The sequence below is a fragment of the Gallus gallus genome, chromosome 28, assembly GCF_016699485.2.
Source record: "Gallus gallus isolate bGalGal1 chromosome 28, bGalGal1.mat.broiler.GRCg7b, whole genome shotgun sequence".
Classification (NCBI taxonomy): Eukaryota; Metazoa; Chordata; class Aves; order Galliformes; family Phasianidae; genus Gallus; species Gallus gallus.
Genome location: NC_052559.1, coordinates 559,912 through 583,830, shown reverse-complemented (window position 1 = coordinate 583,830; position 23,919 = coordinate 559,912). Strand labels below are relative to the sequence as shown.

Genomic DNA, 23,919 nt, shown 5'->3' with positions numbered 1-23,919 from the left:
CATGTGAGTTATTTACTTACTAATCATATACATATCACAAAACTAATTAGAAACACATCACAAATTATTTTATACTTTTTGTGAGCTTTTTGAGACGTTGAAAATCACAAAATCTCTCAGCATCACGAGTATTCTGGATATTGTTGTATGGTGTGTTCTGTATAAGAAAGCCATTTTGTAATTTGAGGCAAATTTTTAAAAAGTCATTTAGAAATACCAGGAATTCTGTTTGAAGTTCTTTCAGGCCTCAAATGTGTTTTGTGGTAGGATAATACAGGATTACCGATAAGTTCCATAGAGTTAAAATTTACCAAATTCATATTTACATGCCTTGTGTGGTAAAGGAATAAAAAAGTTGCATGAAACTAACAGCTACCAAGGATTATTGCTTCCAAAGCTTATCCAAGAGGAGGAGAATGAGAACTAAGGCAGTAAAAAGAGTATCACAACAGCCGACCAGTTGTGTCAGAGGTGTGCCCCAACCCAAGAGGCAGACTTCATTTTTAGACTTTGCTAACTTCCACTGAATCTCTACAGAAAAAAAAGGGGAAAGAAAAGGAAAAAAGGAAAAGATAGATAATTTTATTCATTTGCATTTATATCCCTTCAAATTTAAATTCTCTGCTGTATTTCCTCAATGTTCAATTTTGCTTTGAAGGAAAATGACAATACTTCACTGATGTGTCACACCCTGAAGTAATGAGAATATACCTGCATCACACTAGCTTCAGTTTAACAGAATAGCTTGTGTTTCACTATCTGTATGATAATGTTCTTTGCTTTCAAGCACACAGACATACCACACTGTGATACCACAGCTGATACACACTTCATCAGAAATTCAGCACAAGATTTTAGGCAGCACTGAAAACATCGAAGCTACTGCTGATCTTCACAGAGATGAATTTCTCCTCTGTTCTCCCTTCTAATAACACGTGAATTTACAGTCACTCAGTAAAATCACAGAGAGAAGGCTTGAGAAGAGGGCCACCATTTCTTGTATGTCTGTGCAGCATGCTAGCATTGGGTGGAACTGCCCTCCTCTTTCTGCTTCCTGTTGCTGTTGTTTTACAGTATTCAAAAGTTCTTCATTATTCAAAGTCTGTTGCCTGGTTTGGTTTGAGTCTTCTCATCTCCAAAGGACAATACTCTCCAAAAGATGCCAATAATGGTATTTAGTTTCCTGTTCTGGCTAAGGTATATCTTTGCCATTACATGTAGCTTTAGGTGTAGCACATTCATGAGGTGCTTTATCACCTCAGAATGAGTTTTTCATCTTCTGAAGGAGTTGGTTATTTCAGCATTTTTCAAAACCATTTGTTTAGCCGGTCATGTGAGGTTCTGGGTAATGAATTTCCTTTGGAAATCTATCTGATGGATCAGAGTAGTATTGGGCCCCCAGCCAATAAATAGAGAGTCTTCATAGTTGGAGAAAACAGGTTATTTTGTAGTTCTTATAATTTCTTATAATACAAAAACTAAACAAGATGAAGCTTGCAGGGACCAAGTTCAGAAAGAACAAGGAGCTATAAATGGTGGAAATCAAATGCATCCAAAGGATAGTACATGTTGTAGTAGGCATCTTGCGGGGCTACGGGATGTACGGGACAGGCCTCTCCCTAAGCATAGACAGACAGTGCTATCGTGCTGACCTTGATGCAGAGAAAACAGGAGAAGAAGAATGAGAAAAGAGTGTGGAAACGGCCAAATAAGGCACAATGTTATCTGGTGTGAACCAATCAGAGTGGGACATGACAGCACGGTTTTGTAGGTAAAATGTATATAAGCAGTGTTTCATAGTGAATAAATGCCATTTTGCTGCTCATCATATTGGTGCGTGCCGGCAGTCACTTGGCCCTGATCAAGATATCTATCAGGGCGTGCAGAGGCCTAACACAGGTGGCTAACATCGTTGTTGCTGAATGCAACAAATGGTGCCCCGTGTGAGGCGCGGGTGAGAGGCCTGTGTGAGGCACAGACTGTTCTGATGCTCTCTGTGCTGCTGCGAGCTGTGGGGTGACACCATAGCATGAGATTTGGGGTGATGCCCAGCCCGAGTGCCCTAAAGAGAGGGGTCCCTGCAGAAGACGATTGGGGTGACGCCCTGCAGAAGATCGTGGCGACGATGATAGTGCTGGCCAGCAAGTAGGTTGCGGTGGGGTCCGGGGGGACGACGGGACGCCCACGGAGGACCCGTGTGGACGACGGTGTCGAGTGTGACTTCGCGGTGACGGCAACGGGCTGATCATGGAACATGTTCCTAAGGTACTGCTTCAGTTTTGTAAAGAGTATTGCGAAAAGAATGCTCCTTCTAAGAAGAATATCCAAGCAGTTATTTCCCGGTTAGAGCGGGAGGGGGAGATTAAAGCCCCCCAGGAGGTCTTTGACCACCGGAGATGGGATCATCTCACCTCTGCACTTGCGCAGTATGTTATGAACTCTCAGAAGGGTGGTTCGGAGTTAAAAACTTGGGGATTGATACTAGGAGCGCTGAAAGCTGCAAGGGAGGAGGAAAAGGTGTGGGAGGAAGCCCGGCGGCTCTGGAGTCCTGATCAGACGGATCCCGGAGGGGGTTCGCAGGGAGTCAGCTCGGACGTGAAACAGCAGTGCCGGCCGGGAGGTAGCCTCTCTTGCAGGAATTCAGACGAGGAGCACTCGACAAAGATAGCGCCGAGTGATCCGAACACCCCTGGACAAACAACGGGGGACAAACAACAAGATGGCAGGATCCAGCCGTCGGCACCCTTATCGGGTGAAGACACCTTATCGCAAGGACTGGAATCCCCGCCTCCCTATCCCCGGCAACCGCTGTATCCTTCATTGCAAAACTTCACTCCACCCACGGGGGCGGAGAAAGGGGTGGAGGAACAAGGGGGCGGCATACCTGCTCCCTCCCATGGGGCGGTGAAAGGGGCGGAGGAAAAAAGGGGCGGTGTATTTGTCCCCACCCAAGGGGTGAAGAATAGACATCACACCCCCCCGGAGGGGGCTGGGGGTAGGCGCGGCACTGACTGGCAGGGGATTAAGGACGCAGTGGAGGAAAAGGGATTACTCACCGCGTTCCCTGCAGTACTTGGGGAGGAGGGGCCGGAATGGACTCCGTTAGATCCGAAAGGAGTCACACGCCTAATAGAGGCGGTAGAAAAGAAAGGCTTAAGATCGCCTGTGACTATAAATGCGTTAGAAGCTCTTACAGAACCAGGCCCTATGCTCCCCTATGACATAGAGAACCTTATGCGTATGGTACTCAAGCCTGTACAGTATACACTCTGGAAAGAGGAATGGCTAACAGAGCTTAAACGGGTAATAGCAGCCGCACAAGACGACCCAGGGCATCCTGTGCACGGCACAGATCTGATGAGGCTTATGGGATCTGCCGCGGGAATGGCCACCCCGCGTGCGCAACTAGCCCAGCTACGCCCAGGGGAGTTGATAGCAACCACTGATGCGGCTATAGGAGCTTTTAGAAAGTTCGCCCGTCGCGTAGAGCCTTCCACTCCTTGGTCGGAGATAGCCCAAGGTCCAACAGAATCTTTTCAGGAGTTCACTGACAGGATAATTAAGGCAGTTGAAGGGTCGGACTTGCCTAGAGCTGTCCACGGCCCTGTGATCGTGGACTGCCTTAAGCAAAGGTCTCTTGAAGATATAAAAACACTGCTTCGTGCAGCCCCCAGGAAAATCGCCACACCAGAGGAGATTATTAGATATGTGTTGGATAAACAGAAAACTACCCCCCTGACTAATGAGGGCCTGGCGGCCGCTATCACCAACATAATGGCTGTGACATTGAGGCCACTGCGAGCCGCAGAATCCTACAGAGGTCCTTGTTTTCAGTGTGGCCAATTCGGTCACAATAAGGCTCAGTGCACTACTCCAATGGACGATGAGAAGGGTGGTCTCTGTTTCCGGTGTGGTCAATTTGGCCACATTAAAGTCCAGTGCAGAGCCATGAGACATGGGGAGAGGGGTAGAGTCATATGTCAACTGTGTGGCAAGGCAGGGCATTCTGCCCGCCAATGTAGAAGTGTCAGAGTTCAGCAGCAGGGAAATGAATGGGGGAGGGTGCCTCAGGCCCAGGGCCCCTCCCAGAGCTCTCAGGATGGGCCGTCGATGACACCCACGTGGAGCCTGCCAGTCAGGCCGGCTCCCAACCTGAAGTTTCTGACACGCCCACCATGGCATTAGCTTTAGACTGTCAAAACCGTCCATTTGTTAAAGCGTTAATGTCGTATGTTAACCTGCCGCCTGATTTTTCGGGTCGTCAAACTGTCTCGATTACAGCGCTTATTGATTCAGGGGCAGATGTCACGGTGATATCTGAGGAGGACTGGCCTAAAGAGTGGCCTGTGGGAACCTCTCAGGTGATCAGAGGGGTGGGCGGTACCATAGCTACTAAGCGATCCTCAGCAGAGGTAGAGATTGTCGTAGTTAACAGAGATGGTTCGTTGGAGAGACCTGCTTTGCTTGTCCCGCTTATAGCCAGAGTACCAGGCTCACTGCTGGGACGGGACTTCCTAAACAGTGTGGGTGCACGCATTACAAATTTTTAGTAAGGGCCACTGTCTGCCAGCTGTCCACTGCATACGCAATTCCATTGCAGTGGAAGCGGGATGCGCACCCCGTTTGGGTGGATCAGTGGCCTCTTCCCCTCAAAAAACTTAAAGCACTCAGACACTTAATTTCACAGGAATTTCAATTGGGACATATCAAACCTTCTCTTAGTCAGTGGAACGCCCCGATCTTTGTCATACAGAAGCGTTCCGGCGCTTTTCGCCTGCTGCATGACTTGCGTGTGGTCAATGCCCAGCTTGTACCTTTTGGGGCAGTGCAGCAAGGTGGACCGATACTGTCAGCCATACCCAAGGAGTGGCCGTTAGTAATCGTAGATCTTAAAGACTGCTTTTTCTCCATCCCTCTCGCAGAAGAGGATCGGGAGGCATTTGCCTTTACAGTACCAATGCTCAACAACTTAGGCCCCACTGAGAGATTTCAGTGGCGTGTCCTCCTACAAGGAATGGCATGCTCCCCTACTATATGTCAGCTAGTAGTAGGTAGAGTATTGGAGCCAATCAGGAGAGATTTCCCTCGTTACATACTCGTGCATTATATAGATGATCTTTTACTTGCTGCTCCTACTGAGATAGGGTTGCAAACGCTTGAGTCACAGGTGATGTCTACTCTAACTGCCGTTGGATTCATTATTTCAGAGCAAAAGATACAGAGAGGACCGGGAGTCAAGTACCTGGGGTACAAGTTCGGCCCTGAGACGGTCCAGCCAACGGGTCTTGCCATCCAGCCTCACATTAAAACACTGTGGGATGTGCAGAAACTGGTAGGAGCCCTCCAGTGGGTTCGGGCTGCTTTGGGGATACCTCCTCGATTAATGAAGCTCTTTTATGATCAGCTAAAAGGGTCTGATCCAAAAGAACCCCGAGATCTGACTCCTGAAATGGCCACGGCCTGGCAGGAGATCTTGCAAAATTGTATGGAGCAGTCCCTCGCTCGTTGGGATCCCACCGAGGCTCTTGAGGCAGCGGTTTGTAGGTGTGAGGCAGGTGCTGCTGCTGTTCTAGGTCACTCTCTCGATGGCAAACCACAACCGTTGTAGTGGCTGTTCGCAGTACAACCTGCATGTGCCTATTCTTCCTGGCTTGAGATATTAGCAATGTTACTCAGGAAAACCCAATTACTCTCGGTACGGGCTTTAGGGAGAGAACCTGACGTGATACATTTACAGAGTTCATTTCGTGATGTACAGCCGCTCCCTGAAATCCTGCTCACAGTGCTGGGAGATTTCGGAGGGCAGGTAAGGTACTCAGATTCCCTTCCCGTCTTTGCTGTGGCTAAGCCACTTGCTATCTCCTTATGGGTGCGGGTTCAAACCTCTCCGCTAGAAGGGCCTACGTTATTCACAGACGCATCCTCTGTGATGCCCCAGAAAACTGGGCAAGGGGCAGTGGTTTGGCAGGATTCAGGCAATAATTGGCAGACTGCTATCTTTGTAGATCGAACAATCGGTGTGCAGATGCTTGAGGTGACGGCCGTAGCCGTTGCGGTACGTTTTTGGCGTGAGATACCTTGTAACATCGTTACAGATTCTGCTTTTGCTGCCAAGCTATTAGCCCGGATGGGTCAGGAAGGCCTCCCGAGCACAGAGGCCGCTGGCATCCTGGAGGAGGCTCTAGCCTGTCGTACGGCCCCTCTTGCTATTTTGCATGTGCGCAGTCACTCTGAGGTGCCAGGCTTTTTTACAACAGGTAATGCAGTGGCAGACAAGGCTGCCAGTACGCAGGTTTTTACAGCCCAGGAAGCCCGTGATCTCCACTCTACTCTTCATATAGGAGCCCGAGCACTCTCTAGAGCTTGTTCTATTCCAATATCAGTTGCGTGCGATGTTGTTCAGGCTTGCCCTCATTGTAACTCAGCACCCATCATAGGGGCCGGGGTTAACCCCCACGGCCTAGGGCCATTACAGGTATGGCAAACAGATTTCACCTGGGAACCTCGTCTGTCGCCTCGCCCATGGCTAGCGGTTACAGTAGATACCTCCTCCACCGTCATTGTAGCCACGCAACATGCTAAGTCCAATTCAGCATCGGCACAGAATCATTGGGCAGCTGCTATCGCCATACTTGGCCTGCCTAGCCAGATTAAGACAAACAACGGATCGTGTTTCATCTCACGGTCGACACAGGGATGGCTAGCAGTGTGGGGAATCTCTCATATTACGGGCATCCCTGGCAATTCCCAGGGTCAGTCAATAGTGGAGTGCGCCAATCGCCTTCTCAAGGATAAGATACGTATCCTTGGGGAGGGGGAAGGATACAGGGACAGGATACCTGTCGGCAGACAGGCTGAGCTCCTGGCGGAAGCCCTATATGCATTAAATCATTTCGAGCGTGGTGACAGCAAGCGAATGCCAGTACAGAAGCATTGGCAGCCAAAAGTCTTAGGTGAAGGGCCCCCAGTCAAAGTAAAGACAGATAGCGGACAATGGGAAGAAGGATGGAGGATATTAGTGTGGGGCAGGGGGTATGCTGCAGTAAAACATGTGGAGACAGGAAAAATTGTGTGGACTCCATCAGGGAAGGTTAAACCGGACCTCAGACAGGACACCTGAAATTATAACTCGTTCCGTATTTGTGTAATAAGCAAGACAAGAGCTCCCTTTTGCAGAAGCTGCTGGTGGGAAGGCCGACGCCAACTCCAGAACAACCGGAGGACGGACAACAGGATCGAGAGCCGCTCATCAAGAGGAGAGCCACACCTATGGCATTGATACTTCTGATACCACTAATATTTATGGTAATGGGGGGGGGGGAGGGAGTACACCTTGTACAACAGCCACGCAATGTTTGGGTCACGTGGGCAAATCTCACAGGGCAGACAGACTTCTGTCTGGGCCTTCAGTCCGCCACCTCTCCTTTCCGTACCTGTTTAATAGGTTTGCCAAATTATCAATTGGAGGAGTTTAAGGGACATACGATCAACTACAGTGTGTGTCAGAATGAAACAGACGCTGCTACTCAAACGGCGTGTCTGATTCGATCATTAAACCATACCCTCCCCTGGGACCCCAAAGAATTGGATATTTTGGGGTCTCAAATGATCAGGAACGGAACAACACGTACATGTATCATCTTCGGTACAATGTGTTATGCAGAGAACGATCGTAGCGATAGGACTGGTGGGGTGGAGGCAGAATTGCGTGACCTTATAGTGAGATGGGGTAGCAATGACCCTCGTATAAAACCTTATGCTAACCGATCATGGACGGTGGTGAGTCTGATGAACATGGAGAGTTTTTCGATAGCTGGTGGGTTCACCTGTAGGAGGAAGGGATCGGAGGTATTGTGGAATAATAAGACTGCTAAAGCACTCCCCCTGGGTATCTTCTTGATTTGTGGTGATAGGCCATGGCAAGGTGTCCCAGCTAATTCTCTGGGAGGTTCATGTTACTTAGGGAAGTTAACGATGTTTGCTCCAAATCGCACAGGATAGCTTAATATATCTCGCAGTTTACATTCTCGCAGGCGCCGTCGCAGCATGAACCTAGGACCTGACTGTAATGATGATATTAGGATGTGGGGTCTTACAGCACGTGTCTTCGCATCGCTCTTCGCACCAGGTGTGTCAGCAGCGAGGGCCTTAGCCCAAATAGAAAGGTTGGCATGTTGGTCGGTAAAACAGGCGAATGCGACCACGCTTGTATTAAACGCTATGCTAGAAGATCTTAATAGTGTCCGTCGTGCACTGCTACAGAATAGAGCAGCTATCGACTTTTTGCTGTTGGCTCAAGGACATGGATGTGAGGATGTCGAAGGAACGTGCTGCTTCAACCTTAGTGATCACAGCACATCAATCCATAAACAACTACAATGGTTGCAAGAACACACGCAAAGGATTAAAGAAGAAAGTGATCCCTTCGGAAACTGGCTGAGCGGACTGTTTGGGGGAATGGGTTCATGGTTAAAGCAATTGCTTAAAGCTCTCGCAGTAGGATTTGCAATCCTTGTGTGTATTCTAATCTGTCTTCCATGCTTTGTAGGATGCTTGCAAAATTGCCTTCAACGAATGATGGACAAAACTTTTGACTATCGCATTGAGTATCATAGATTGTGTGAAAAATTATAGAGGGGTTTAGGTTTGTTGCGTTCGTGCTGTAACGGGGCAAGGCTTGGCTGAGCACGGGAAAGGATTCCCTGTTGCTCTGATGATTGCTTAAGAATTGTAGAAAAGTAGGAATAGTGAGCTGAAATATATTTAGGATTAGGCATTTTGCGCTGCTTCGCGATGTATGGGTTAGGTGTGTGTGTTAGTAGTATTTAGCTTAGGGAGGGGGAGATGTTGTAGTAGGCGACTTGCGGGGCTATGGGATGTACGGGACAGGCCTCTCCCTAAGCATAGACAGACAGTGCTATCGTGCTGACCTTGATGCAGAGAAAAGAGGAGAAGAAGAAGGATGAGAAAAGAGTGTGGAAACGGCCAAATAAGGCACAATGTTATCTGGTGTGAACCAATCAGAGTGGGACATGACAGCACGGTTTTGTAGGTAAAATGTATATAAGCTGTGTTTCGTAGTGAATAAATGCCATTTTGCTGCTCATCATGTTGGTGCGTGCCGGCAGTCACTTGGCCCTGATCAAGATATCGATCAGGGTGCACAGAGGCCTAACACAGGTGGCTAACATCGTTGTTGCTGAATGCAACAAGTACAGAATTTTATGGAGATTAAATTCATCAGCAAACACACAGAAACCACATTTGGTTTCGGAGTCAAAACAGGTAGGAGAACATTGGGGAAGTATTACATTTACCAGATCTGGACTTATTCTTGCCTGGATATCCAACACAAAAACCATCTTGAAGACAGCCCCTGGACTACATGGCCCTTTGATCCAGCCCAGTGCAACTGCTCCTAAGGCCTTCTGAAGGTATAAGTTAAAGCACATGGTGACCTCTCTCCAAGAAAGTCTTGTAAATCTTGTCAGGTAGCTGCTGGCATCTGCGGTTGTCTAACACCTTTAAAAGTCTGACTCAGGGATACTTTCCCACTAGCAAACAGGGAAGATAAGCATGATGAGCTAGAATGTAGTCAAAACACATAAAGTTCACCAACCAGAAGACTGTTCCTCATCAAGCAGTTGTGTGCTGTAGTCACAAATGTTATGTCAAAGGCATTTGAACTTAAAAACAGGTTTTTTGGTGGGTTATTTAGATGGCAATTGAATACATCACAATATAGTAGGACTGTTTTATAAAGTACAACATTACCATTTGCTCCTTAGGTAGGTCCTTAGTGATGGTACATTTGCATTTATCCAGCTAAATAAGGCAGCTGCTTTTTGAGCACATAAGAGCTTGCTCTCTTGCTCCAACTGTAATTTCTATTATCATCATCTGTCTGGAAATCCTTATTTTAATACATGCAAAGAACTCAACATGTTTTATCTCCCAAGACAAAATATATCTCTTGGCATGATTCTTACATAGTTCATTAGAATTATGCTGTGAAGAGAACAGTTGTCCTCATTTTATGTAGGACAGAGCTGCTCTCAAGGCATCAGCCAAGACAGTGCAGTGGGAAACTTGAGCTACCTAACAGGAAGTTCAGAAGTGACACTGTATTGATGTGGTTACACGGTAAGGCCAGATTAATGAACACCCAGGAGTTCAACTTTGTAGGACACCATCCCTGCAAAGCACAAACCAGCATAAAGGTTCCCATACGACTTTCTACACTGCAGGAGGAAACAGGCAGAGCCAAGTCATGCTGGAGTGGGCAGTGTGAATGCAGACACCACCTGAGGAATCTTGTGACTGTGACCCAAGCACAGAAATCTCCAGTACAGGAGATGCGGCATAACAGCTGTGGGAAGGGGCTCAGCAGCTGACAGGAGGATATTAATATAGGCTGGGTTTCTGTTTTACTTAAAGGTAGTGCTATCATAAAATTGTTCAACATGGCTTGCTGTTTGATTGCAGTTATAATAAATACATCAGTGAAGCATCACATTCTTGGTGCTACTGCCCATGGCATTGTAGAGATTCTTCCCTTGCTGGAATATACAGCTGCATCATCTTTTAGGCTCACATCAGGAAAACAGCCTGCACAGCTCAATTGTCTGGACGTCCAAGGACAATGCCTGTTCTTCACCCATGCTGCAAGGAGAGTGACCACGAATGCACCCTTCCCATTATTTATCTGTATTAATATTTCATTGTGGGATTTCTCACCACATTAGCTTTTATAACTGATTTGTTTTAAACAACTAAGGCTTATCTCCAGAGGCTTTCCTCCAGCAACACACAGCTTTAAGCCTTTCCCTAATCTTCCCAGACACAGCTGCTGAGCAGACTTTCCCATGTCAGCTATGTGATACTTGAGAAGTTAAAATTTAAAGTGGCAGTATTCCTTGTTGTAAAAATACCATTCTCGGATGAAAATGGAAGTCCCTGTATGCTTTCAGTACAATTATTTGTTTCTAAAGTAAGCTGTCATGTCTTAACTAACCTGCCGTTCATCTTGCATCCACCAAGAGCATTACTTCAATCAAAATGAGTTAAAACAGCTTTATTTCTGAAAAATAATTGTCAGGACCTGAGCCATTGTCTTTTCAGTCCTGGAGAACAGTAACAGGTAGGATTTATTTTCAGGAACAAGTTTGAACATGTTCTGATGCTCAGAGAGACAGATGAATACAAGGTACCTTTAAAAAGAAAGGTTGCTGATATTCCTGGATCTGCTCCATGAAACACTTGTACCAGACATACTACAGTGACCATAAGGAATGCAAACAGGACAGGAACATTTGCTTCATATGCAAACTATTACATGCATATGTGTACAGTTGGAAGAGTAGCACAGTTAGGATGGTACCTTACAGGTGTTACAGTTGGAAAGATTACTGTGATAGAAAGAAAAACAATCACGGAAGACATGCTCACCTGTATCTGAGGAGCCAGGCTTGCAGTGAAAAATTCCAAAAAGGAGGGATCTCTAGAAAGAGATCCTTCTCTAGTGGTAGTCAGCCCTTAAATGGGGTCTAGGAGGGGTGGAGCCAGGCTCCATGGATTGCCTTCACCTGTGCTCCCACGGCTGACTCAGTCCTTGCTTCAGGTGATCAACCAGTGGTTCAGGCCATGACTCAACAGTTCCCATACAATATGTATTTATTTTTTTTTTTAAAGTGGCTGACAATAAATTCAGCTAAAGGAATGAGGTGCAGATAGGTGATAGATCTTGCTTGCACCCTCTTGGCATCAGAGTTGTTTCCAGCTTGCTGCTGCTTCATTCTGCATGGCAGATAACATGGACACCTGTCAGATTTCTTTGCTGGTCCTTTTGATTACAGTTTCCCTTGTACCCCTAGTTGTGCAGCTGATAGGTGGCTAAAATCAGGTACGCAGGCTGGAATACCATCGTGGCTTGGATTATCTTTGTTAAATTACGACTATGTAAGTAGAAAATCTTTTTTTTATTTTCAGTGACATCATGTCCTTGAACTGGCTTAGCATGCCTCTGCATCAGTGCCAGTGTTGGTGCAAGGAAAATATGAGGACCATGAAGTTTGGTCCAAGTTTATAACAAGTTTGGTGCAAGTTTCTAACACGCTGAGACAGATCAGTTTCATTTGCTATTGAACTGCATAAGACTATATGTGCATTCGTGTGTCCAGCTCAGCCAGTTCAAGCAGCTAAACTAGAAGGTAACTAACCCTGTAAAAAGGTCTTTCTTATGCTGCATTAGTTAAAATTAATAAATAAATAAAATTAATGATGGTTTTCTGGTTGTTTACCTGCTCAAACTGGCCCATCAGAAGGTAGAGAGAATGGCAGGACTGTGCCCGAGGGAATGTGAACGGCTGGGAGGGTGAGGAGAGCCTCTTTGGGCAGCAGTTAGTGTGCAGGTAGTTGTGCTGTAATACAGCCCTGCCCACTGAAGAACCCGACGTGCAGTGTCTGAGATGGGATAACTCAAAGCTGTGATTCAGACTTCAGTCCTTCCCAGGTGCAGCAGCCCTTTGCTTCCTTCACAAAGGTCTATTCTCTCAGTCACGGTTTCACTTTCAGAGTGACACAAAATAATCTGAACTCTTCTGTCCTCCCTCCTGAAACATGACCTACCCGCAGGCAGAGCAGGCTGCGGGGGCAGCAGGTTCCTGTGCTCTCAGAGCACCCGAGGAAGGAATTTCTCTGCTTTTCTGAAACTGGGCAGAGTCGGGACCTTATCACCCAGCCCTGGTCTTCCTTAAAATGGGGCTGGGGAGGAACAACTGCCTCCGTATCCCCTGAGGGGAACAAGAGAAACTTCCCAACGAGTCCCCCAATGTGGTAGCAGTGTTTCACACCTTGGGTCACCTCTCACTGCCACTCTCCCTGACCACTGCAGCACCGCAAGCATTATCAACACTTGAACTGCTGGAACAGCCTCCCTCTGAGGTCTGTGAAAAGGTCACTGGAATGTGCAGTGAGGTAAACAGACTGGAAAGTAATCAAGGGCAAAAGAATTCAGTTTTGTTCCAAAACTGTCTAACATCACTGCAAGCTGCAATGTTTGGGATCACTGCAGAAGATTATGGCACTTCTATTAGAGCATTTGGGAGTTACTAAAAAGTGGAAATGGATCCTGTTTGCATAGCTTGTTACCCTGTGAGGTGAGGATGCACAGCCCTGTCTGCATTTGTACATATGAAATCAAGGTGAGAGAGGCATTTTAACAACAAGAAAAGGCTGACGTTTGGCTCATCACAGAGTCACTAACAAAAAGCGCACAATCTATGCTTTATTTGAGTTTTGGCAAAAGTGAAGCTTTATTGTTAGAAAGATAAATGCATGACCGGCTGCCAGAACAGTGGTATTGGAGAGCATTGCTCTGCAGCCACACCAAACTGACACAGCACAGCTCACACCAGCAAGTCCTTGTGCAACTGGAGCTGTGTTGCTGTGTGTACCCAGAGGTGCCACGGTACCAGCAGAGCCTCTGCACATTTCTTTCACCTACACAAGTAGATATTCCTGTTTCTAAATCCCCTGAAAACCAACGCAGGCAGGATTTTCTAACTCTCAGTAACAATTAGTTCATGTTGCAGCTAGGCATTAGTGGATGCTCAACTTGAAGGCATCCATTTGTTTCTAAATACATGGATGTGGCTCAGGGCTGCTTCCTACCCTTATTTCAAAGGGCTCTGAGAACAGGTTGGGTCAGGGAGTTCCTGCTGGGTTTCTGGTTGTGCATCCCAGAATGCAAGCCGTACAGAAGGAGGTGAGGTGATGGGCAACAGTGAGCAACTGCATGGTCCAGAAAGGAAGGTGCTTTCCTTTGGTGTCTCAGTCACTGCTACAAAGAGCACATCTGCATTTTTCATGGAAGACAGATAAATTCATTTACAAATCCTGAGAACAAACACAAGCTTGACTGTCCCAAATTAAGCCCACAGCCAATTTCTTCCTTGCTTGGAACTGCTTTTGCCTTCTGTCTGATCTCTCTCTTTCTCCCTCCCTTGGTCTGCTGTTGGCTATTCCTTTGTTCCTTGACCTGTGTTATCCTATTACTTTCTCCTACATAAATCTGCTGGAAGAAGGGAGGAACCCAGCCCGTATAACCTCCTGTGTCCTCTATGAATCACCAGTCGCAAACCACCAAAACCTAATTGTGCCTTTCAGTTATTTCCCCCACAGTAATGTTATCAGTTCAGTGCTCCACTCTGCAGTATATCGTTTTGGTAGCATGTAATTTGCAATAGTTACTTTGTCCATTAGCATGCGATTTTCCATGCCATGACCCATTTATATGTGTATAAATGGAGTTTGGTGATACCAAGAGATGGGTGTGCGTGTGCTTTGGTTTTCCACACGAGGGTGCTGTCCACGCTGACACAGACACATTCGGGTTTTCCAGCACATCATAACCAAAGACATTGCAGGCAAAGTGACCTTCAGGTCTGTCAGAGCCTTAGTAGGACGTGTTGAACACAGTTTCAGAGGATGACTCTTTCATGGGCTGTAACTGGAGGACCTTTGGGACATCTGAACACAGTATTGTCCAGTTCACATTGGGTGGTTGGTGGATGATTATGTTCAAAATACCAGTTGTTGTTTTTAACTCACAGATATCTAGTAATATAAATAATAACCTGGAATGAGTTCAGCAGCCTATGTTCTAAAGTTATTTTTAAGTGCCTCAAACCCTCATTGTTTCATGAAACAACTCAAAGACACCTGATTAAATTTAGAGATGGTGCGTGCTTCCTTGCATTAGACCCCTCTGGATGTCTCAACATACATCCCCCTAAAAGAACAGATACCTTTTAATGCTTTAAGGGATCACTCTCTTCCATTGGAATGAGAGGCACTCATAGCCACAGTTCAAAGCTCATTGTGATTTATATAAACAACAAGACATGCACAGGTCACGTCTCTGTGCACTAGGTCAGGGCTTCTCAATGAGGCTTTGTGTCCTGAATTGCTTTGCTGCATGGAAATTTTCAGGTTTACAATGTGCTTTGATGCTTCTGTGCTGGTTACTGCAGTGATTACGCAGAAACTGCTGCTCCTGATGGTATGACTCATATTACACCTCTGTAACTGAGAAAGTCACCACTATCTTGGGGGGAGGGGTGGTTGTGGGTGGGAAACAGACTGAGCAAAGCCCCTTCCTTAGCTCCAGTGGCCCGAGATACTTTCGTTTCACCCTCAGGATGCACTGAAACGAGCAGATTAATGCTCATGGAAGGCCCAGTCCATATCCGTTCAAAGTCAGTGGGAGTTTTTCACTGACGTCAGTGGGCTTTGGATCAGATCCAGAGGAGCTGGATTTATAAACACAGACACTGCAGGCCAAGCACTGTATTAAGCTGGTTTTGGTGATGCCATACAATCAGCTACAGGAATACTAATGCATGTAGGAGCATTGGGTTTCCACCAAGGGAATATGATACAGCCAAAGATTCCTAACTTCATTGTAACTTCAGGGCTGGAACTCTTTGTGTAAACATTCACCAATTTATTTGCTCAGATGCTAAAGCATTAATGGCAACCCAGTTACTGCAGCAAACTATTTTCAAGCCATCAGTCTGCTACAAGCATGATTCTATCTTGCTTGATTGGAATTAAGCGTGTGAAATACAATATGTTAGAGAGAAAACTGTAAGAAGTGACTATATTTTTTTTCAAATTGTTAACATTGCTATCAAGGCAGGTATTTATAACTACGCTTATCATATCCATCCTGGCCACAGCTTTAGAAAAGCCTGGAAATAATGAGCTGATGGATTTTTTAGTAAGATGAGGGAACAGTCTTAAGTGCTCCAAGAATGCATTATAGCACACTAGCAAACAATAACAGTACACATGATCTGTACTCCCAAGACTTGAAAGCAAGAATGATGGGATGGAATTTTTCTTGGCTTGCGTAATGCAGGAAGACAGAATAGATGATCCTTGCCTTTTTTTTTTTTCTCCTGGCCTTAAAATATACACAGCTGTACTGCAGTGATTCCAAAGCTGTAGTCCACTGTCTCAGCATTTCCTCTTTGTTTTGACTTGTCCCATCAAGAAGCTGAAATAACACGTAGTACCCAAACCACTGGTTCTCCACACCAAGGGCAGCTGCAGTTTGCTGGGAGACTTCATTCCTCCTCTTTTTTTCCTGCATTTATGAAGAAAATACTGGGTCCAACTAACCATGCTCACTGTTGGCAAGATCAGGAAGCTGGAGTCTCAGGATGAAGATTCCAACTACGCCTTCATTTTTTCATTCACATTCATGAAAACTATAAAGTATGCATATAAAATAACAGTCTAATTCATTAGCCTTATGTTCTCACTTTGCCAGCGATAAATGGCACCACACAAACATTGTCATACAGTGACAGAGCATATGAGGTCCTTGGTTCTGGTGGTATGCCATTCTGTTATTAGTGCTGCTGTGGCATATACACCATTCTATATGTGTCCTAGCACAGCTGTCCATTCCAGCTGACTCTTGCTTCTCTTATTAGGAAAAACTTATTAGGAAAGAGGGGTCAGGCATTGGAACAGGCTGCCCAGGGAGGTGGTGGAGCCACTACCCAAAGGTGTTCAAGAAAAGGCACCTAGGGACAATTAGGCTTTAGTGGGTACGGTGGTGATGGGTTGAAAGTTGGACTAGATAATCTTAGTGATCTTTTGCAACCTTAATGGTTCTCTGGTATCCATTTGATTCTACCCTGGAGATATTAATGGGGTAAGGCAAAACAGGCCACATTCTCCATTAATTATTATAACACGTGGGCCGTCCTATTAGAGCCCTGTAACCTACTCAGCGCATCACTCCTGGCAAGGCTTAGACTCCAGGGTCACCAGAACCACCCTGTCCTCACTTGTTGGTGCCCTCAAACCCTCTTCATAGAATCACAGAATGGTTTTGATTGGAAGGGACCTCACATCCCCCCCCAGCCCCACCTGTGCCATGGGCTGGGTGCCCCCCAGCTCAGGCTGCCCAGGGCCCATCCATGGCCTGGGCCACCTCCAGGAATGGGGCACCCACAGCTGTGCCAGGGTCTCACTGCCCTCTGAGTAAAGAATTCCTTTTGTACATCTGACCTAAATCTCCCCTCTTTTAGTTGAAAAACCATTCCCCCTTGTCCTATCACTATCAGACAACATAAAAAGTAGCTCTCTCTCCTGTTCCTACGCTCCCTTTAGGCACCAGAAGGCCGCAGTGAGATCTCTCCCGTTCCCAGCGGCCACCAAAGCCCCGTAGTCTGAGGCCGACCCTTCCTCAGCCCCGGGGTCCTCCCGGCCGCGCGGGGAGCAGTGCCCGGCCCGGCCCCGCCTCGTGGACACCGCCTCCTCCTCACGCCCGAGGCGCGCACAGCCCGGACGCCGAGCGGGTCTCCGAGGAGACCGGGTCGGCGCCGCCCCGGGGGAGAGCGGGAACGGGGCAGCGGCCCGGGGGAGGCGGAGGTGAGGGACCGGGAGAGAGAGTGTGAGCGCTGGCGGGGACGGAGCGGGGCCGCGCGGGGAGGCAGCGGGCCGGGGGCCGCGCGAAGACATCGAGGTCGGGGAGCGGAGGGGCGGAGGCTGCGTGGAGGGGAGGCGGTGCCCGCGGAGGGGCTGCGGGAGCGCCGTGGGGGCGCGGGGTTCCGCCGGGCTGTGATGTGGAGCAGCCGGGTGGATCCGCGTCCCACCTGCTGCCGCGCGATGGAGCGGAGCCGGCCGGCCTGGATGGCGGTCGGGAGGAAAAGGGCGATCCGTCACACCGCTCGGAAGAGTTTTCTGCGCTCCTCATAGAGCGCGGCGAGGCAGAATGAGATCGGTACAGAAGGGGTGACATCGAGCTGCGTTTGTGGTCAGGAAGGTCGCAAAAGCCCTTCGGGTGGGCGCCTGCCGTGCTGCGCACTGTGCGCTTTGCATGGAAGAATAGTGAAATTAAAGAACCATTTTTTTCTTCTTGCCAGCAATGACAGCTGCTCCTGGAAAAGAGGAAATGCTGTATTGCAGCTTCCACTTCAGGAATCATTTGAAGCGGTGGATTTTAGGAAGCACTGGCAGTTAAATGAGACAAAGTTAGATGTCAGAGCGAGAGGTGGATGTTTCCAGATTAACTATTGATGAGTAATATGAATTTAGGCTTCTGAATTTTAGCTAGTGAGGTTTGAAAATGTTTGCTGAGCTACTTACACCATTAATCTGCATCTGAAGGTAAAAGATTCTCGTTTTGCAAGCTGATGGTGAAGTTCTGTTTTAAGTTTTGTGAAAGTCAGACTGAAAATCTGTTTGAGGGGACAAATGTGGGACTCTCCGGAGGAGCCAGGCTGCCTCTGACTGACCAGGGACAACTGCAAGATGCGAAAATGTGCAGATGACTCATCTGCTGCAAGCTCAGGTTTATTGAGGTATTCAGGAGAATTACATGGCCTTCCCGTCACAAAGGAGCCTCTTCCCAATGCTGTGTGCTGGAAGATTACAGATGGAACAGGCGGTCGGTCAGATGCTGGTGCCAGTGAAGAAGCTGGCAAAATTGAACCATGCATCTGATATTAAGCCAGAATTCCTCACTGTCTGGAATCAAGACAACTTGTTGAGGAATACCTGTTCTGGGTTATTAACTGTTACAAACTGGTGAAATTCGTATGAAATATTGATTTTATCAATCATGTGTTAGAATTGAGGAGATAGAAGAGAGGGATTTCTCTGTTTGCTTGTTGTTTCCAGGCAGGAAGGAGAGCAAATATATACAGTGAAAAATGATTATTTTATTATTGCTTTATCGTCCTCCTAAGCCCACAAAAACTAGGTTTATTTTTGCAGTCTGTCAGTCTGGTAGTTCAGAGGGACTCAGCTTCTTTGTTCATTTAATTCAAGGATTGGTTTCCTGCTACAAACTCCACAGACTGTGATTGAGCAACTATTGCTATATTCTAGCTCTAAGCAAAGTAAAAAATGTTTCTTCTGCGTGGGTGCCCTTTCCCCTTGTTCTTAGAGAGTGTCTAAGGAGACTAACCCTTGGAGAAATAAAGACGAAAGGTGGTGCTTAGGAATATCTAAGCTATCCACTCTTTCTTCCCAGGTTTACCTGGGGACGCTCACTAATGTGTCTGAAATCAGAAGCTCAGTGACTCTGTCCTTGTGATATCATCCTTGATATCATCATCAGAGACTTAGCATTTCAGTTTAATACTCACTTTTCTTGCAGAAATAGAGCTGAGGAAAGCATCTTTTTAAAACTCCCCTCTCCTCAACTTGAGGAAGTTCTTTTTCTCCTGATGAGGTGACCAACTTGATTGAAGGCATTTTTATTCTGGTTCTGAAGGTTACTTGTGATTTTCTGACATCATTTTGAATGCAGAACTTAAATAGTGTTTGGTCTGAAGGAATGAGCAAGCTCTGAAGAGCCAATATCACAACAATAATCAGGCTTTTATAGACCTGGTGCTGTCCAGTAAACATGGGACTTACTTTATCAGTCATTCCTGCAACTGAGAGTTCTTCTGAACGACAACTGATTTGGATTTTTGATTATATTCATGTGCCCAAGTGGGGTCAAGAGAGAAGATGTCAGGAAGGAACATCTGATAGTTTTCTGTTCTTTGAGGTAGATATCCCTGTTATATTATAGCTTGAGTTGTTTTTGTGTTTATGAACTCACAAGTGGTTTAAGTTGCAAGAGGCCTTTAGAGATCATTGAGTCCAACCACCCTGCTGTGGCATCTTTCAATGGATCAGGTTGTCCAGGGCCATCTCCATCCTGACACTGTGCACTTACAAAATGTTATTCCACAGCTTCTTTGGACAACCTGTTCCAGTGCCTCACCACCTTCATTATGAACAATTTCTTCCTTGTATCTAATCTAAATTTACCCTCTTTCAGTTTAAAGCCACTGCCTCTTCTCCCATCACTACATGTCTTTCTAAAAAGGTACTGTTGGCGTTCTGGGCTGCAAGCACACACTGCTGCCTCGCGTCCAGCTTTTCATCCACCGGGATCCTGAAGTCCTTCTTCACAGGGCTTCTCTCAGTCCATCCATCCCTAAGTCTGTGCTGATGTTATTGATTGTCCCAACCCAGGTGCAGCACCTTGCATTTGGCATCATTGATCTTTATGAGGTTCATGTGAACCCACTTCTTAAGCCTGTCAAGTTCCCTCTGGGTGGCATCCCTTCTGTCCAGTATATCAGCTGCACCGCTCAGCTTGGTGTCATCCTCATACTTGCTGAGGGTGTGCTCACTCCCACTTCTCTGTTGTTAATGAAGATATTAAACAGTCCCTACTGGGGCTTCTGTGGGACATCACTTATCTGTGATCTCCACCCAGATATCAAGACATTGACCAGAACTCTTTGACTGTGGCTATCCAGCCAATTCCTTATCCACTGAATAGTCCACCCTTCAAATCCACCCCTCACTAATTCAGAGACAAGGATGTTGTGTGGAACCACGTTGAAGGCTTTATAGAACTCCAGGTAGATGACATTTGTCACTCTTTCCTTGTCCGCTGATGCATTCACTCCATCATAGAAGGTCACCAGACTGATCAGACGTCCCTTCACCCTTGGTGAAGCTGTGCTGGCTGTCTCAAATCACCTCCCTTGTCTTCCATTTGCTTTAATGTAGCTTCCAGGACAATCTGTTCCATGATTGTCCTGGGCACAGAGGTGGGGCTGACTGTTTTGGAATTCCCAGGGTCTTCCCTTCCAATGTTTTTAAAACGGGAGTGATTTTTTCCTTTTTCCAGTCACTGGGGCTTCACCTGTCAGCCACGACTGGTTCACATTTTGATCTACAGTATCATGGATTTGTGAGCACTTGTGATATGTAAGAGAAGACTTGAAAATAAATTGCTATCTGTAGTAGGATATTTTGACAGCTCTTATTGCTGTGCACATGGGGAACTTCTTTCTTTTCTATGTACATCTCCTTTGGTGCTGGTAACAGGCCATTAACAGATGCCTTCAAGAGAGATCAAAGGGTATTTTGTTGGCAAAATAGCTGATGAAAGTCTGATTGTTATTTATAGGTTTCTGAGAAGGTTCTGAGTCTTCAGGCCCCAAGTTTTTAGTAGCATTATGTTGCAAGTAGAAGTCAGCAATGCTAGAGCAGAACCCAAGTGTCTAGAAACTTGGAAACCTGAGTGAACGTTAGTACTTCAGTCCTCAAATTTTACCTGGATCTTCACTTGAAAATCACTTCCTAGAATGAGCAAAAAGAAATAAACCACATCCACGTCATAAGGATAATTCCAGCTCTTGTTAAGAGCTGTTCTCACAGATGTAGATGTTGTATTGAGATTTGCCTCAAGGCAGCAGTTCAAAGATGAAGATGCATTCTTAATTCCTTTAAGAAATGTATCATTTTTCTTACTAATTCTATTTCTTCCTGAAACAGAAGTATGATCAAGGTAGGACATATCAGCCAGTGACTACTCTGTTAATTGTTTGTACTGTTTTCTCTTTTTGTTTCTAATCATTTACAAAGCTTTGGGAAAACTGACTTCAGAGAAGCTTCTGCACAGTAAGGACTACACCTTTTTTGTATGTTTGATGATGAGAAGTTCTTATAAAAACAAAATAGTATGTGGAGATGAGAAAACTAGCAATGTTTTCTAAATTTTTCTTCCACATTATAACACCAGTTTCTAAAACACTCCAATTTCTTGCACTATCTTGCAATATCCATGCAAAGCTTTTTGACACAAATTTGCTTTCTGGCTCTTGGATTTAGATGGGTTCTTCATCTTCTCTCTAAAATGCAGCTTTGATGCTATCATGTACTGTGTATGTTTCTTTCAGATCAAAGATGAGTAAAGCAAAGTTTTAGCAACTTCCCACTCACTTATATTAGAAATCCAGGAGAAATACAGAGCATTTTGTGTGATGAGAAGCTGAAGGTCCATGCAAGTTTGTTGAATTTATGCCATGTATGTAAAATACTTTGTTACGATTCCTTTTTCTTTTTTGTTTTGCAGATTCTTCTTCCAGAGGTCAATAAGGACTTGATGACATGAATATGGAAATTTCCAGGTACAGTGTAGCAGTTGGACACCTCAGGAGAGGTGTTTTCTGCAGCAGCTTGAGCTGCATTCCTGTAGAGAGAAGTGAACACTTCTACCTGCCAGGCCACTTGTGGTTGTCTTCCCTACCTTTTTCCTCATCAGAACAAATGATTTTGAAGCTAGGTAGTGAAGCATATGGATGAACTGGTATGAGGTGAAATCACCCCAAGTAGAAAGAAAAAGAATTCTAACTGAAATGATTTTCCCAGCCTGACTGCCCATGTGTCCTCTCGAGCCGTTGTGCTGAGTATAGGAAGGTCATGGCACTGAAGTGGGTGTACTGCTCAGGGATGGGTGGAGGTCAGGGCCTAGGTGAGTTGGCATTATTGGCTTACCCTGTCTGTAAGTTACCAAAAACAAGAGACATCAGGGGAGTCCCTTCACTCTGGAAAGAGCAGCAGTTTCATTTCAAGCGTGGTGGATCTCTCCAGCCATTAAAATCATAGAATCATATAGGTTGGAAAAGAACTCAAAGATCATCAGGTCCAACCCTTAACCTAGCACTGCTAGTGTCTACCACTAAACCATGTTCATAAGCGCCACATTTCCATGCCTTTTAAATACATCCAAGCATGGTGACTCAACTATGAGGGCTGCTCCACAAGTAATGCCTCCTATTTTATTATGCTGGCCCACAATGTCAGAGACAAATGTTGGTGGGATGGCAGTAGAGGTTGAACCTTCCCACCAATATCCCATTACATTTTGTTGCCATGTGACAGATGGCAGCAGAGGGACAGTCTGACAGTATGGATCTGACATGGAAGTGCAGATGAAGCAAAGGTGTGAACTTGCATTCCTCCATGTGCAAAAAAATAGCACCCACTGACATTTGTTGACGCTTGCTGAATGTGTATGGAGACCAAACAGTGGATATGAGCACAGTGAAAATTGGACTGCTTGGGCAGTATTTTCTTAGCAATGTCACCATCATAGCAGCTGTGAAACGGGGTCTCCTCCACTTGTGCAGATTTTTACAAGTGCAGCATGCAGGCTTGTTCATCACTGGTGAAAATGCATAAGTAATGTGGTAACTGTTGAAAAGTAGTGTTTTGTTGCTGAGAACTTGCTTTATCAATAGTGTGACTGTGCTCTTTGTAGCTGCTTTATTTTCCATGGAAATAAATAGGAGGCATTACTTTTGAAAGTACTTCCCTGGAAAGCTGCTTCACAATCCCTTCAGTAAAAGTTTTTTTCCTGATACCCAACCTATATCTTCCCTGGTACAAACTGAGGCTATTTCCTCTTGTCCCATCTCTTGTTGCCTGGGAGAAGTGACCAACACTCCTCCCCCCTCTTTGAGACAGTTGTAGAATTGAAAGAGCCATTGAGAGAATTGCAAAGGAAAAGTCTGCTTCCTCCCCCACTGCAGTCGCTTGTGCTTCAGTCTGGCTTTGTTCAGGTGAAAGCAAACTTAGAAGAGGGGAGAATATAAAATCTCAGTAGCATCTGTAAGTCAAAAGAAATAGTCCATCTTGATTTTCTGTACTGGGGGCTCTAACTAACATGTTTGTTCTCTGAAATATTGAAGACTGAGTGGATGATCTTCAGCTCACTAGAAGATAGCTGTTTTTTGTTCTTTTTTAATTTGAACACTTTGGATGCATCAAACATTTCTGTGTCATAACAGGTTCAGACTAAAATCCAGTGTAAAGAAGGGAGAGCAGTTTTGAGCTGACTCTGCTTCAGTTGTGAAGATGGAGCCTGTTGATAAGAACAAAATTGTAATGAGATTTCCAGTGTCAGGATGGTTTATTGTAGTCTGTGTTTTATCTCCTGTTTGTTCTGCTGATATCCATTCCAACTTTCTTCCCTGTAGCAAGAAAACACGTATGTTCACCTGAGGGCAAAGGGCAAGAGTTATTATCTGATACAAGAACTTA

General features: G+C 45.9%; 2 protein-coding genes and 1 long non-coding RNA gene across 11 annotated transcripts in view; 2 read left to right on the top strand and 1 right to left on the bottom strand.

The window, feature by feature from the left end:
* LOC100859213 overlaps positions 1–11,514 on the bottom strand; it is a 47,634-nt gene extending 36,120 nt beyond the window's left edge. For both annotated transcript variants that reach the window (XR_006932225.1, XR_006932226.1), the window contains exon 1: positions 11,449–11,514. This is a non-coding gene — a long non-coding RNA (uncharacterized LOC100859213). The remainder of the gene's footprint in view (positions 1–11,448) is intronic.
* On the top strand, positions 1,810–9,993 carry LOC107055329 (endogenous retrovirus group K member 18 Pol protein-like). Of its 2 annotated transcripts, XR_006932224.1 has the most exons (3): positions 1,810–2,265; positions 7,177–7,305; positions 8,034–9,993. XR_006932224.1 is itself a non-coding variant. In XM_040653590.2 (2 exons), exon 1 carries the CDS (start codon positions 2,248–2,250, stop codon positions 4,183–4,185), a length of 1,938 nt encoding a protein of 645 aa, XP_040509524.2. In that variant the 5' UTR covers positions 1,810–2,247; the 3' UTR covers positions 4,186–7,305; positions 8,034–9,993. The 2 variants fall into 2 exon arrangements, 1 of the variants encoding a protein (XP_040509524.2); XM_040653590.2 differs by having other exon boundaries at positions 1,810–7,305.
* A 5,820-nt stretch (positions 11,515–17,334) lies between the features above and the next one.
* Positions 17,335–23,919, top strand: part of CERS4 (ceramide synthase 4) — a 57,161-nt gene continuing 50,576 nt past the window's right edge. For 2 of the 7 annotated variants that reach the window (XM_025144427.3, XM_046904614.1), the window contains exons 1-2: positions 17,335–17,470; positions 21,950–22,004. In XM_025144427.3, the coding sequence (XP_025000195.2) occupies positions 21,985–22,004 (20 nt within the window). In that variant the 5' untranslated portion in view covers positions 17,335–17,470; positions 21,950–21,984. Of the gene's footprint in view, positions 17,543–17,589; positions 17,801–21,949; positions 22,005–23,919 lie in introns of those variants that run through there. The other 5 variants (XM_025144428.3, XM_046904612.1, XM_004948648.4 and 2 more) reach the window with 3 other exon arrangements.

Excerpts from the sequence above, each read along its gene's own strand:
- LOC107055329 (XM_040653590.2), top strand. The coding sequence starts at position 2,248 with ATGGAACATGTTCCTAAGGTACTGCTTCAGTTTTGTAAAGAGTATTGC.